This window comes from Pteropus vampyrus, unplaced genomic scaffold (genome assembly GCF_000151845.1).
Source record: "Pteropus vampyrus isolate Shadow unplaced genomic scaffold, Pvam_2.0 Scaffold2, whole genome shotgun sequence".
In the NCBI taxonomy this organism is placed as follows: domain Eukaryota; kingdom Metazoa; phylum Chordata; class Mammalia; order Chiroptera; family Pteropodidae; genus Pteropus; species Pteropus vampyrus.
In genome coordinates, this window is record NW_011888783.1 from 4,028,666 (window position 1) to 4,044,484 (window position 15,819).

The following is a 15,819-nucleotide window of genomic DNA, read 5'->3' on the forward strand; positions in this document are numbered from 1 at the left end:
TCAGATTTTATTATGGTTTTTATTTGTATTTCCTTGATGGCTAATCATGTTGAGCGTCTTTTCATGTGATTATTGATCATTTGCATGTCTTCAGAGAGCTGTCTATTCAGATGAGAAATTCATTTCTTTTATTATTAAGTTGTGATAGTTCTTTACATATATTAGATACAAGCTCCTTATCATATATGTCATTGCAGAAATGTTTTCCATTCTGTGGGTCATCTGTAACTAGAAATCTTAGTTCAAAGTAGTACAAACATTTTTGATAAAGGTCTTGAGTTACATTGTTTGCCCAAAGTCACTAAACTATTAGTGTGTTAGGGGCACAACAGAACCAACTACATAATTTGCAGGGCCTACTGCAAAATGAAAATGTGGGGCCACTTGTTCAAAAATTATTAAGAGCAGACCATTAAATCAAACACAAGGCCCTTCTGAGCATGGGGCCTTATGTGACACAGGTTGCACACACATAATGTTAGGGAGATAGGGACAATTTGAATCTTGGGCCAAGCTATTTCCAGTAAAACATGCTGGGCCAGATGACTCACTTGTTTATTGTGCACACTGAATGAGATATCCTGGCAATGTCAGATGGTGATGTCAAATAGTGATGTTCCATAGCTGTTTAAAAACTGAATTGCAAATAAAAACAATTATTTATCCTTCGAAGCCCAGTTGGTGATACTTTATCCAAAGTTCTTAGCTGAGTTTATTCCATGAAATTCCTCTTCCTAAAATCATCCTTATAACATTTTTTAAAGTTCTCATCTTTGAAATGAGTCAGAAGTTTAAGGACTTATCAAACTTCTTAGTATATATTTTCCTTGAAAATTGCATTGTAGTCCATCTTCCAACTCATTTAATAGCTGATATTTATCATATCTTGGATGCTCAGTCAAAACCTTAAATTTAACATCCTGTCACAGTAATTATTTCAGAGAGAGTGATTTATCATTATGCATGCCTATCTTTTCTACCAGACCATAGGCTAGGACTATCTCAATCATCACATTCACTTTATTCAAGTTATCACTCATAAATGTGTCCCAGAAGGGCATTTCCTGACCATCCTATCTAAGGTAGCATTCCCAGTCATTTCCATGCTACCTCTTTTCAATATCAGATAGAGATAAAGATAGGATGTTATTGTGGAATATAAAGTTCAAAAAGGTAGCATCATTTACTTTTTGTTCCTTCTGATATTTCTAGCCCCTCATAGTTCCTAGCATAAGTTACAAAAAAACAAAACTGAATTGCAGGTTAGGAGTTCCTTCTGCGATGTTTGTTGTTTGTCCTCTGTTCAATGTGTATTCGAGAATTATATTTGATCTAAGTTAGAAAAGTAATTTTTTATCAAAGACGACAGTATCTTCTTAAATGTCAAGGAGCTAAGACTCTTTTAACTTCCCTTTCTCTAAAATTCTTCACTGAATTCTTTCTGATGAATATGTCAGTATTTTCGTGGTGATGAAATGTTTGCTGCTGGACATCTGTGTGTATCTGAATGCAGAGGAATATTTTTCTGAATCAATTTAACAGTGGATCCTAGTGGATGAGTTAAATCTTGGTTTCATCTAAAAGTAAGCTACTTTTAAGAGTTCCAGTCAAGATGGCAGTGTAAATAAACACTGTGCTTGCCTCCTCTCATGACCACATCAAAATTACAATTAAACTACAGAACAACCATCACTGAGAATCGCCTAAAGTCTAGCTGAACAGAAGTCCTATAACTAAGATATACAGATGAAGTCACATCAAGGCTAGTAGGGGGGGACAGCGATGTGAAACAGGCTGGTCCCACACTCACATGTGGCAATTAAAACTCAGGAGGGAAATCTTGGCTGCAGAGATCCCTACTGAGAAGCAAGGGGTCGCAGCCCCCCATGCCAGGCTCCCCAAGGTTTCAGCACCAGGAAGAGAAGTCCCCTCAACTTACAGCTGTGAAAACCAGTGGAGATTATGGCTGAGTGAGACAGAGGGCTGCTGGAGTCCCAGGCTTTCCTCTTAAAGGGGCTGCTCGCAGGCCTACTCGCTGATGGACTCACCTACTCTGAGTTCCAACTCTGGGACAGTAGTGCAAAAGGTGCCAGGGACATATGGAAAGGAACTAAATTGTCTGGCTTCGGGGCAAGGGCTATAGGGGCAACTTTCTCCCAGACAGAAATGCTGGCAGAAGCCATTGTTCCTGTGTTGAACCCTCCCCTCACCCAGTGTGAAGACACAGGCAGGCATCATATATGAATCTTCATCAGTCTAGTTAACACTATTTGTCTTGCCCTAGTAATTCCCTGAGACCCTGCCCCTCCCAACTTGCAGGCTCACTCAAGCTGCTTTCAGTGGCTTTTCTATACAAATGGCCTGTCTTGGCTCATGCTGTGGACTTTCCTTAAATCTCTCAAAGGTTCACAAACCCCAAACAAGCAGCATCTGGCCCCAGTGTGTCCCGTACCTCTTACTAAGCATCCCTAAGCTGGCACTAGTGGCAGACATCCTCAGTTCAGAGCTTAACCTCTTCCAGCACCTCCAAGCCCAGCACAAGTGACAATGAACCCTGCTAAAGTGAATCCTGCTCCGTAGTGTCAGTCCCAGCACAACAGCTCCTCCACTGTAATCACAGCCAGTTCTCACAACCAATCAGTCTGAGGGACAATCCCTCTCACTGATGTGCAAACAGCAACCAAGGCTCAACTACAACAGGAGCATACACAACCCATACAAGGGACACAGCTGGAGCACCTGGCTCAGGTGACAAGGGAGATTGCACCACTGGGCCCCACAGGACACCTACTATATAAGGCCACTCTACTAAGACTGAGAGGCTTAGGAGCTCTACCTAACATACAAACAGGCAGCTAAAATGCGGAAACAAAGAAACATGTCCCACATAAAAGAACAGAACAAAGCTCCAGAAAAAGAACTAAACAAAATTGAGATAAGCAATCTACCAGAGGCAGAGTTCAAAATACTGGTTATAAGTATCCATGATCTCAGTGAGAACTTCAACAAAGAGCTAGGAAACAAAAATGGAGACAGCAAACATGAAAAAGAACCAGTCAGGAATGAAAACTACAATAACTGAAATAAAGTTACATTAGAAGATATCAACAGTAGTTAGATGAAGTAGAGGATCAAATCAGTGATTTGGAATATAAGGTCACAGAAAACACCTAATCGGAATAGCAAAAAGAAAAAAGAATAAAAAAATATGAGGAAAGTTTAAGGGGCCTCTGAGACAACATGGGGTGTACCAACATTCACATAATAGGAGTACCAGAAGGAAAAGAGAGATCAAGGAATTGAAAACCAATTTAAAGAAATAATAATGGAAAACTTCCACAACCTGGCAAAAAAAAATAGACTTGCAAGCCCAAAGAAGAGCAGAGTGTCCCAAACAAGATGAACCCAAAGAGGCCCATACCAAGGCACATCATAATTAAATACCAAAGGTTAAAGATAAAGAATCTTAAAGGTGGCAGGAGAAAAGCAGTTATCTACAAGAGAGTTTCCATAAGACTGTCAGCTGATTTTTCAACAGAAACTTACAGGCCAGAAGGTATTGGCATGAAATATTCAAAGTGATGAAAAGCAAAGACGGACAACCAAGATTACCCAACAAAGCTATTGTTTAGAATCAAAGGACAGATAAAGAGCTTCCCAGATAAGAAAAAGCTAAAGGAGTTCATCACCACCAAACCAGTGTGACAAGAAATGTTAGAGTTCTTTAAGAAGAAGAAGGAAAGATAATAAATATGAATAATAAAATGGTAATAACTACATATCTATCAACAATTACTTTAAATATAAACAGATTAAATGACATAGGGTAGCTGAATGGATAAGAAAACAAAACCCTTACATATGCTGCCTACAAGAGACTCACTTCAGATTGAAAGACACACACAGACTGAAAATAAAGGGATGGAGAAAGATATTTCCTGAAAATCAAAAAGAAAAAAAAGCTGGTGCAGCAATACTTATACCAGACAAAATAGACTTTAAAACAAAGGCTAACAAGAGATAAGGAAGGACCCAGTAATCCCACTTCTGGGTATTTATCTTGAAGAAACCCAAAATACTACTTTGAAGGAACATATGAATCCATATATTCATTGTAGAATGCTGCAATATTTACAATAGCCAAGCTGTGGAAGCAACCTGGGTGTCTATTAATGGATAAATGGATAAAGAAAAGATGTTACATATATACAGTGGAATATTACTCAAAAAAAAAAAAAAGATGAAATTTTGCCATCTGTAACAACATGGATAGACCTAGAGAGTATTGTGCTGACTGGAGTGAGTCAGACAGAGAAAGACAAATGTCACATAATTTCACTTATATGTGGAATCTGGAGAACAGGATAAATGAACAAACAAAGCAGAAACAAGTCATTGATACAGAGAGCATTCTGATGGTTGCCAAATTGGGTTGGGGGTGGAGTTGGGAGATAGGTGAAGTGGGGAGGGGATTAAGAGGTACAAATTGGCAGTTACAAAATAGTCATGGGGATGTAGAGTATAGCATGGGGAATATAGTCAGTAGTATTGTAATTATATATGGTGTCAGATGGTTACTGGATTTATTTGGGTGATAATTCATAAGTTACATAAATGTTTAATCACTCTGTTGTACACCTGAAACTAATATAATATTGTATATCAACTGTAATTGAAAATAAATAATATTAAATTGCCAAAAAACTACTTTCTGAATAATTATACTATTACCAATAACAGTAACTTTTAGTTTTAATTGGTGAAGACATATACTATATCACCTTTTAATGAAACAATTCTTGTCTGTCATTGAGAAAGAGGGGGATCTATAACTTTTCCCCCAAACTAAAAATATCTCGATCCTAATGTGAAAGAAGTTCTGCTACATTGGATTAGAAATAAACTACACCAATGTCCTCCTTTTATAAAGTATATTTCATGTTTGAATCCTCAAAGAAAAGAATACTAAATTTACGTTTTTATTTAGAAAGGTTAAAATTCTACAAGTGCTTGCTCGCCTCTCTAAAGCGGGACTCAGGCAGTGGCCTGTAGCTCTAGATGACAGCCTATGGCTGGTATAGCAACAAGGTGAGAGTCTGTGCTTTCAGAGGGAGGACTGCCCCTTTCACGAGGCCCCACTGTACCCGAGGGGATGGCCATTTTCTACCTCTGTTGCCTCAGCAATAGCCTAGGATCACAAGCTGGCCAACCCTTGCTATCTGCTTGAATTTTGCAGTTTATTCACCACCCAGGCCAGTGGTCCCCAACATTTTTGCCACCAGGGACCAGTGCTCCTCTATGAGAATCTAATGCCTGATAATCTGAGGTGGAGCTGAGGCGTTGATGTTAGCACTGGGAAGTAGCTGCAAATACAGATGAAGCTTTGCTTGCTTGCCTGCCACTCACCTCCTGCTGTGTGGCCCAGCTCATAACAGGCCACGGTACCAGTCAGCAGGCTGGGGGTTGGGGACTCCTGACCTAGGCCTTGTTTCCTGAGTCAGTGGTGCTGTGTTTTGGAAGAAAAGGAAGAAAAGAGCGATGTGATGATTCTGTTTGGTTCTCCTGCATTGAGGCCTGGTTGGCTTTTGTAGAGAGAAAAAAACAGCAAGAAAATAGTGTTTTTTTGGAGGAGGGCAATAGAGGGAGGGTGGGAGATAGGAACAAGGTCTTACATTTTATGTGTAACACATAATGTGAAATACATTAGTTCAAAAGTTATTTTTTGTTGAGAAGAGAGAAGAGATGGATTGTTTTTCCTTTTGATTTTAACCTTTTCTCCCCATGACAAAGCATAAATGATGGATACCAGGAAATCAGGTGGACTTCAGGAATCCTGAAACAACCGAGAAGCTTACATTTTTCCTCTGGAGGAAAGAGTGGGGTGTTTTTAGCCCTCTCTGGAAACTAAAACAAAAAACATGAGTTGCATGCCCTGGAAAGGAGACATGACCAAAACAGAATCATTGAAGCTGTCCTAGGCAGCACCCCCACAAATCAACCATGAGGAACAGCGCAGGGAGCTTCATGCCCTGCATGCCGTCACTAGCATCTTCCAGGACAGCAGTGTACTCATCTGGGAAATGCTGCAAGAGATTTCGCGCAGATTGTCTCCAAACACCATGGTGACCCCTCCTGCTGCCACAAGAGCATGCTAGGAAATATGAACTACAATGTGAACATGATTATGGCAGCACTTTAAACCAAAGGCTATGAAGCTGTTTGGTGGGACAAGCTCAGGGATGTCAGTGCCATTGGTCTCACTAATGTTGTGGGCTTATCATGAATCTACCCTCCAACTTGTGCTGGGGTCCTCTAAAGTTTCCTCTTAAAAGGCAACACTGGATCTGTGTTCGCAAGGTGGGCAGTGCCTACTCTAACCTTGACTCCAAACTGAAGATGCCAGAGTGGATTGAAGGCAAGCGTGAACTTAGGAAATTTCTAAAACACCATTTGTGAGGAAAGAACTGTGAACTCCTGCTGGTGGGACCTGCTTGTGACAATCAGCAAAGTCTTTCATGTCAATTCTTGCTAGTCAAAATAAGCAGGCCAAGCTTAGACCACTTGGGCTTTCCCCAACAGAGCCTCTAAAGAAAAATCTTTCCCTTCAATCAGCGGTGTCTGCTCTGTGCCTGCAGCTTCACCCCTGCCCCTCCTCCTGCCCCTCCTCCTTCGTCCCGCCCCTCGTCTAGGTCCCGCCCCATCTCAGCCCCCTTCTCCCGCCCTCAACCCTTACTCTCAAGCAGCTGTCGCCCCGCCCCTCAGCGCCGCGTGGCGTAATATAACGCCATGGGCCGCTCTGGCTCTCTGGAGGACTTGCTCTCTGTGGCCGGCGGCGCCCTGGCTACGTTGGCTTATAGTATTTCGGTCAGTGAGGCTCCTTGTTATGCGCGGCATGATGTCGAGGTGAGTGAGTGAACGAGGGAGCGGCCTAGGGTAGGCTCTTTAGCTGTGCTCGCCGAGGTGAGACAAGGTCGAGAGTGGAAACAGCCTGGCCTGGAAGTTTCGAGTCGCCCTTGGAGGCGGAACCCTCAGGTGCGAGCCCCAGCGGGGCCGTAGCACCCCAGGTCCTCCTGCGTGTCTCATCTTACTCCTAGCACCTTCTTTGAAGCATCACCATCGTTTTCTGCCACTGTAGGCCTTAATCAGCCTTGACCCCGCATGACTTGCTTTTCTTTTGACCCCAGTTTCTTTCCTTTTTAAACAGTTGAGTATTGTCTGGAGGACACGCAAGGTTTCAACTTGGAAGAATTTTGTGGCATGTTTTATTCACTAACGCTCGTACTGTGCTTTGCCAGTGGTTGCACCTGTGCATGTGGTGTGATTTTTATTTTTCAGCTCTGTCATGTGGTTCCAGCATTAATACAGGTCTCTGAAAATTCTAGGCTAGTGTTGCGGATACATAACGGGGCTTGGTGGAATATGTATGCAAATATTGAAAGTGCTACTCAGTGCAACTTGAGCTCAGCTCAGGAAATCTGGGCGCTATCACGTTAGGAAGTTAGGCAGCATAATCAGTCTTGAAGTCTACCGCCTGCACCTATACATTACCAGGTAGCAGCTGTGACCACTTGAAGGGAGAACCATCCCATTTCTTGGGCAACTTAAATCCCTGGGTTCTTCAGCCTTTGAGTTTGCCTGGTGGGGAAGGGGTAGGAGTGTCTCTTTGAATTGAGAATAGTTATTGTTTTAGGGGAAGGTGTCTAATTGTTTAATGTATCCACAGGCCTGATTCTCAAAATTTCCTTTTCTAAAAAAAAAAAAAAAAACCTTGAAATTAGTTGTCCCTGTGCCTCTAACTAGCTCCCACAGAGACTTGGTAAATACTAAGAAAATCAGTACATGTAATCATTGCTGCTCTTTTTTTTGAAATTGTGAGCAAATCTTAAATAATAAGAAACAAATGGGGAAGATATTTATTAACAAAATTAACTGACCTGGAAAAGAATCTGTCATTCCCAGAGTTGCAGTTGGTTTCATTCCACCCTACATTTGAAAGTGCAAACTGATTAGTTGAGTCCTGCCGACCAAACAAAACGCATTTGTAGACCCGGGCCGACTTCAGGCCACTTGTTTCAACTATAGATTATTTCTCACTTATTCCTAATAGAGGGCTGTCTCAGTAATTGTGCATGTGACTTCTTAATATGTCTCTTAATTCTAACTTTCTTTCAAGCTCCAGTCTCTTCTCTACACTTGATGTTGAATATTTCTACTTATGTCAGTACAACCTCAAGAAATTTAAAACGAAATTTCATATTTCATCCTGTAAACCAGCCAGTTTCTTCCCCAACCTTTTCAGTACCTATATTCTCCAAGCTGTCTTGGCTTGAAATCTGGGAGATGTTTTTGGCATAATTCTTTTTCCATTGCGTTTTTACTTCATAATAGCTCTTAATCAAATCATTTTTTCTGTTTCCGCAGCTGCTGCTCTTCATCAGTTCATGCCTGAATTAGTTGGCCTTGTACTTGATTTTCTGCTCTATTATACCTTGCCTACTTCTGCAGTAAGCTTTATTAAGCACTGTCTTCATTATATCATTTTCTTAAACAGTTTCATGAAAAGTTGTTTAATTTTTTGAGCCCGTGTGTGTTTCGTTGGGTAATTGTAAAAATCTCCTATGATAGGGTTCTCATCCTTCTAAGAGTTATTTTTAATTTTAGCATGTATCAGAATCACCTGGAAGGTTTGTTAAACAGATTTCTGGGCCTCACCCCACAGTTTCTGATTCAGTAGCAATAATTTGCATTTCTAACAAGTTCCCAGGGGATGCTGATGATGCTGGTTTAGGAGCTACAGTGTGAGAACAATTGCCTCAAGCAGCCAGTTTGATCTCAACTTGAAAGAATGAGCCTGATAAAGTGAATTAGTAAACTAGCAGTAGCTGGGATGTGCATACCCTCTTCCCCTCTACCAGATGGCAGTTTTGGAGTCAAAAAGAAGGAAAGAGAAGAGTATAAATTCAGAATTGGGGACTCTGAATACTCAAATACATTTTTGAGATATAAAAGTTAATATCAGATTTTAAATAACAGCTGAGTATGAATCAGAACAAATAGAAACAATATGATTATGTAAAATCTGGCAAGGAACTTAGTTGTACTTAGGTTTGTTTTCTGTTTTATGGTAATTAGTCCAGAGATTTTTGCGACCTATGACTGCCATGCTCAGTGCTTTCCATCTGCATTTTTATTAGATATTTGTTAACTTTCTTTGAAATAAAATTCTGTCTCTCAAAACTGGGACTTGAACCTTGTCCTGTGTTTCTCGCAGTTTACTCTCTATGTTGCAGGTAGTACTTAAATTATTACGTAAAACTTGCCAATCTAGAAGCACTGTCTTTAACCCTGACCTGGCATTTGATCCTAGCCTCAAGAATTCATTTATTCTGATCTAAAGAAAATAATGCATACATTTTTTGAAACTTCAAAAAAAAAAGAACAACAAACCTTCCAAAAAGATAAAACTGAGTTAAGATGAAAATTTTAAAAATGCTGCAGGGTAAGTAAGCATAGTTCAGATTTCAAAAATCTGTATGAAAATCCTATTTAGAAAACATCCCTCAACAAGCTAGCATCTGTCTCTTCAGTTTAATTTTTATAAAGTATTAATTCTAATGACAGCTTGTCTGCAGTTTGGAATCATTTGGAGGAGCTTCAAACATAATGCCTGTGTCCCATCTCCAGAGTTTATGATTTAATTGGTCTTGGATGTGATCTGGGCCTTGGAATGTTTACAAGAGTCTCCAGGCGATGGGCAGACAAGTTGTGGAATCACTGGACTAGGATAAAAATATTTGTAGCAAGGCACATTCAAAATATGCTAGTCCAGGAATGTGAAGTGTGACTGATTTAGTGATTTCCCTGCCCCTTTTTGTAGTGTTGATCAATTTAAATATAATGTAAAAGGAAAGTAATATAAATTCTGAAAAGTTGGATTACGAATATTTTTGTAAATTCAGTCATTTAAGATGTGGTTACAAGTGGTAACAATGGCCATATTGCCTTGTTTTTTGAGTACCTCAGCTAAACTATCACCCCTCAAAATATCTCAGGTATCTTTGAAAAATTAATAAATTGGAATTTTGTATTCCTGTCATAGTATATGTATCTACACATGTGCACAGTCGTTATCAAGTGCTGCTGCTACTGATCCCAGCTTTGACCTCACCGTGTGTCTTAAATTTCACTTCTTGTTTAGCATGCATCCCAGTGTATTCTAACTACAGTATTTTTATATGCATTACTGTACTGAGTTTCTCAAAGGCAAGAGCGATGCCTTTAGGGGAACTTTTTTAAAAGGCCCAAAACTTAAAGATACAATTTAATGAGTTTTCACAAACTGAGCATACCCATTTCAGTGGCACCTGGATCAAAAAACAAGCTAGTACCAGCATCCCAGAAGCCTTCCTCATTTCATTTCCTTTCTAGTCACTTCCCTCTCCCAGGTTGCTTTTACTTTCTTATTTAATTTTAAAGTTCTTAAATGTGCTATTCTGACGTCTGTAGCTCAGTGACCTCTTACATAAACAGTCCTGTAACTGTCATCTGGACTGAGACAATTTCCCACACTCACTGTTTCTTCATGCCCTTCCCAGCTTCCCCCACCATCCTTCCTGACTTCTCTTATTACTAATCACTTTTGCCAAGTTGTGCCTTAAGCTTTGTATTCCTAAACTAACAACCACTTTTAGAACAACAAATTTAGAAGTGTATTATACTTACTGTTTTGTAGCCTGCATTCTTTCTGTAACTTCTGTCATGACTATTTTTCCATGTCATGTATTATTTAATATTTTAAAATATTTTTACTGTCTGATATTTTCATATAGTTGAGTTTTAAAAATATTACTATATTGTTATATACTTACTTTGCTTCAGTTTTTCTTTATGTAAGTAATTGATATGAACATCTTTATAAATGAAACTTTCATCATATCTGAAATTTCCTTAATACAAATGCTTGTGGAACTACTAGGTCTAAGGGTATGATCCATTTAAAGGCTGTAGATATATATTTCCAGATTGCCTACTGGAAAGGCAGCAATACCAATTTATATATCTGACAGCTATGTCTGATAACACCTATTGCATTCTTATCAATCTTTTAGAAAATCAATATACTTTTTTTAGAGCAGTTTTACGTTTACAGAAAAATTGAGCAGAAAATTTTGACAAATGTATAATGACGTGTCTCTACCATTACAATTACACAGACTAGTTTTACTGTCCTAAACATCCTATGTATTTTACCTATTCCCTCTTTCTGGCAACCACTGATCTTTTTACTGTCTACATAGTTTTACCTTTTCCAGAATGTCCTGTAGTTGAATCATGCAGCATATAGCTTTTCAGATTGGCTTTTTTTTTTTTTTGCTTAGCAGTATGCATTTGAGTTTCATTTGTCTTTTTGTGGAATGATAGCTGATTTCTTTTTATTGCTGAGTAATATTCCATTATACAGATATACCACAGTTTGTTTGTCCATTCATCTATTGAAGGATCTCTTGGTTACCTCCGTGTTTTGGCTATTATGAATAAAGCTACCATAAATATTCATGTGCAGGTTTTGTTGTGGACATAAGTTTTCAACTCATTTAGGTAAACATGAAGGACTGCAATTGCTGAATTATATGGTAAAAGTATATTTAATTTTGTAAGACACTGCCAGACTCTTACAAAGTGGCTGTACCATTTGTTTCTACTAGAAATGAATGAGAGTTAAACCTTTCTTTTAAAACTTTTTGTTCTAGTAGTTTTATTTATTTTTTTAAATTTATTTTTATTATGGTGACATTGGCTAACAAAATCCAGTAAGTTTCAGGTGTACAATTCAACTGTAAGGCATATATATATATATATTGCATTGTGTCTAGTATGTTTTAGAAAAAGCTAAAGCAGAAGGGAATATAGTATTTATACACTGACATAACTACTCACAATACCGTGTTCATTGTATTCTACATTTGTTTTAGGTGTAATTCATTCAAAAGGTTGACTATCACACTGCAACATTTGGTAAGTTTGGACTTCGTTTTGCTGGCCTTATTACAATATGATGTGTAACTTAAAATGTTGTTATTAGGGAAGTAGAGAAATACTGGCAAGTATCGTTGACCTTAATATACCATGGTTCCCAATTTTATAGTGTTAAGCCTTAACAAATGTAACTTGTAAGAGGTGGCATAAGGTTATAGATAAAAGCATGGATCTTCAGATTGTAATGCCTGGGTTTAAATAATGGATCCACTGCTTAATTTTGGGCACATTACTTTGTTCTCCCAGTCTCCTTTTTGACGTATATAAAATGGAGATAATGATATCCACCTTAGAGTACTTATGAATAATACATAAGATAATTCATTTAAAAATCTGACATAGTTCTTGGCATATAATATTAATTTTATACACATTAGCTACTATTATACTAATAGTTCCCTTCTAGAGCTTAGATGTTCTTAGTTTATCATCTTGTGATGAAGAAATAATTTTTCTGAATTCATTTTGGTATTTCTCTGCTGTAGACTGAATGTGTCACCCTAAAATTTATGTTGAAATTTATTCCTGGTGTGATGGTAAATGGAGGGGGGCCTTTGGGAAGTGAGTATGTCAAGAGGGTGGAATGCTCATGAATGATACCAGTACCCTTACAAAAGAGACTCTAGAGAGGTTCTTCACCTCTTGTGCCTTTTGGAGGATGACACAGTGCAAAGACAGCCATCTATGAACCAGGAAATAGTACCCCACCAGACACTGAGTCTGCAGGTGCCTTTTTCTTAGAATTTCCAGCCTCTAAAACTGTGAGAAATAAAAGTTTTGTTGTGTAGCCAGCCAGTCTGTGATATTTTTGTTACGCAGCCCAGACAAAGACACCCTCATACACCCTGAGAAGTACTTTGCATATAAAAATGACAGGTAACTCTGATATAGTTACTTCTGTATGCCAGGTGCTATTTTAAGTACTTGGTGTGTATTAGCTCAGTAGATTCTCTTTATAGTCCTGTGGAGTAGATACTACAGATAATTTATCTGCAGTTCTGAAACCTCAAAACCAAAAGTTTGTGATTAGTTGGTGGTAAATGCATTTGGTGGCAAAATATGACTTGAATGTACTTGAAGCTCTTTTTGTCTTTATCCTAACTAGTGCAAATATTCATGGTTTGCTACGGAAGTATTAAAGCATTTGACTGACCCAGACTCCATTTGGGGTGTTTTATATAGCATGTAATATGTACTTTGTTACCTTTACAAAACTTAGAAAATTTTCTGGATTCTAAAATGCATCTAGAACAAACGGTTTTTGATTAAGAGATTATGGTCTTATCCCTGTTTAATGGATTAGAAGTTGAGGGACAGAGAGGCTAAGTAATGTGCCCTAATGTCACGTAGCTAGTAAATAGATGAGATTTGAGTCCAGGCGATCTGGCTCCATAGACTGACTGACTGGACTCTACAGCCTCTAGGAGAGTAACTGGTGCAGTGTTTCTCACTTAAGCCTAAGTGGAGATGGCATATGAAGACTGGAATATTCCTTTTTACCCTTATTTTAGTCAGTTGATATACATGGGAGTGGAGGAGATTCCTGGAAAAAATTTAAAGCAATGTCGGTGTCTCATATTTAGATATATGTACACAGGTGGAATAAAAAGACATGACAGAATCCAGATTCATGGGGCTATGGTGACTTGGGGCATAAACCACGTTGAGAAGGAAGATAAACTGGACTCTCATCAAGGCCTGAGGGCTGAATGGTTCTTGGTCACAATGTTGGCTTTAATGTGTGCTTCAGAGATAGGCTGTATCTCAAGCAGCCCTTCTAAGAGAGCCAACAGAGAATGAGAAAGCTTATTATGTCATACTGGAGTGATGGAAATATGCCACTGATAGCAGTACTGTAGGCAGAGTTATAAGAAGTAGGACAGGAGAGACAGGTTTGTTGGAGAGAGATTTGTTGGTAAATTTGGTTTTTAAGAAGTTGAATTTGGAGTACCATGTAGTTGACTCTTGTATAAGAAAATCCTGTGTAGAAGGCATTTATTTAGGTATAGGGTCTGGGCCCCTGGAGCGCTAAAGATTTAGATGTAGGTTTCAGCCAGCTGCTGAGAGGTCATAATTGTATATGGAAGATAGATATCATCACAAAGTTGAGAGAGAGAGCACAGTTAAAGACAATTTGAAGGACTAAATTATTGACATGTGGAGGAATTTAATGATCCAGTTTGAAATTATTCAAATGAAGCTTCAGTAATCAGCATTTATTAAATGTTTTTGATGCTAAGAATTGTACTTGTGCTTTGAGTCATGTTATAATTATAATAATTATAAATTTGCATTATAATTTAAATTTAATGGCATTCTTCAGTGTTGGCTGGAAATCGATGAAAATTTTAGGAGAGGGAAAATTGTGACACTGGATAAGGAGGAAAGTCAGTAAGGTGTATCAAAAGAGTCGTGTTTTGCTAAAGGTAGACTATTTCCCTTGGTATGTCTTTTGAGTTGCAACCCTCTTCAGTAGCAGTGTATGTTACAAATAGTGAAAGGTGTATGCTTAAGGTTGGGACTTGGTTATTCACATGTGAAGCTTGTCCTAGGCTGATGTTACAGCAGACTGCATCACTAGACTAATGGATTATTCATTCAACTTATTAAACATTTTTGAGATACTTGCTGTTAGGCACTGGATTTTCCTCAAAGGAAAAGTTCATTTGTCAGAATGTTTATGAAGACTAAAATGTTTTTCAAAATGTAGCCTGCAAAATAAACCTTAAGAGAGATAGTCCATGAAATAAAAGCTCTTTAATCAAGAAATATACTGCTTATTATATTTTAAAAGTTTACATTGTGATTTGCATATTAAAGACAGAAAAGTCTTATAGAAATGAAGCTTGTTTTTATTGGTTTAAATTTTCCCAAACAGATTTGACCACGGGCCATTTTCTCCTTCCACATAAGCTGCAATAAACATCCTTTTGCACACTTTGAGAAATGTTGCTGCTATCGATTTTGCCAGAATAGTTCCATGTTCCAGCAGAGTAGATGTTCTATCATCTTAAAACTTCCCCTTTGTAGTCAACTACTTCTCTTACCCCCAGCCACTGATCTGTGTTATGCCCCTAGTTTTGTTCCTTATAGAATTTAATATGATTGGAATCATACAATATATAGGCTTTTGGAACTGGATTCTTTCACTTGACAAAATGCATTTAAGATTTATCTATGTTCTTAGATGAATTACTGGTCCTTTTTATCACTGAGTCGTGTTCCACACTTGATCTTAGCCAGAAGGCTGAGAAGAGATGAATAATATTCCATTCTATGAATGTACCTGAGTTTATCCATTTCCCTGTTGAAGAGCATCTTGCTATTGCTTTCAGTTTTTAGAGATTATGAATAAAACTATAAACCAAAATTAATTTCAGACTATAATAAAGAATAATAAACATTTATTTGAACAAAAGGAGCTGCAGCCTGGAAGACACAGATTTAGGTAGCAATTTAAATTGTGTTCCCCCCAGACAAAGAAGAGGCCGCCTTTTATAGGAAAAGTTCCCACCCAGGTTCTCATATGTGAATAGGGTATCCAAATTGTGCATTGCTGATTGGACAAGGCAGATCTCAGTTCGATGGAAGACAAAACCAGGGTTTCCCTGACTCAGACGGTGTAAACTGGGCATAGTGCAGGAAGCCGAGAGTTCAGTCTGAGGCACTTCCTAGTATACAGAATACTTGAGAAAACACTTTCAGCAAATGGCCCCTAGACTGTAGTTATTCATGAAACTTGGGCCCTTGATTGACCATGGTGAGTCTGTCTCAACAGATAAT

The 15,819-nt window shown here is 38.5% G+C and overlaps 1 protein-coding gene across 11 annotated transcripts in view; it reads left to right on the plus strand.

The window, feature by feature from the left end:
- The first annotated feature begins 6,755 nt into the window (after nucleotides 1-6,755).
- The window catches only part of HIBCH (3-hydroxyisobutyryl-CoA hydrolase), a 74,600-nt gene continuing 65,536 nt past the window's right edge, over nucleotides 6,756-15,819 (plus strand). For all 11 annotated transcript variants that reach the window (XM_023528816.1, XM_023528833.1, XM_023528820.1 and 8 more), the window contains exon 1: nucleotides 6,756-6,903. In XM_023528816.1, coding sequence (XP_023384584.1) covers nucleotides 6,787-6,903 — 117 coding nt within the window. In that variant the 5' untranslated portion in view covers nucleotides 6,756-6,786. The remainder of the gene's footprint in view (nucleotides 6,904-15,819) is intronic.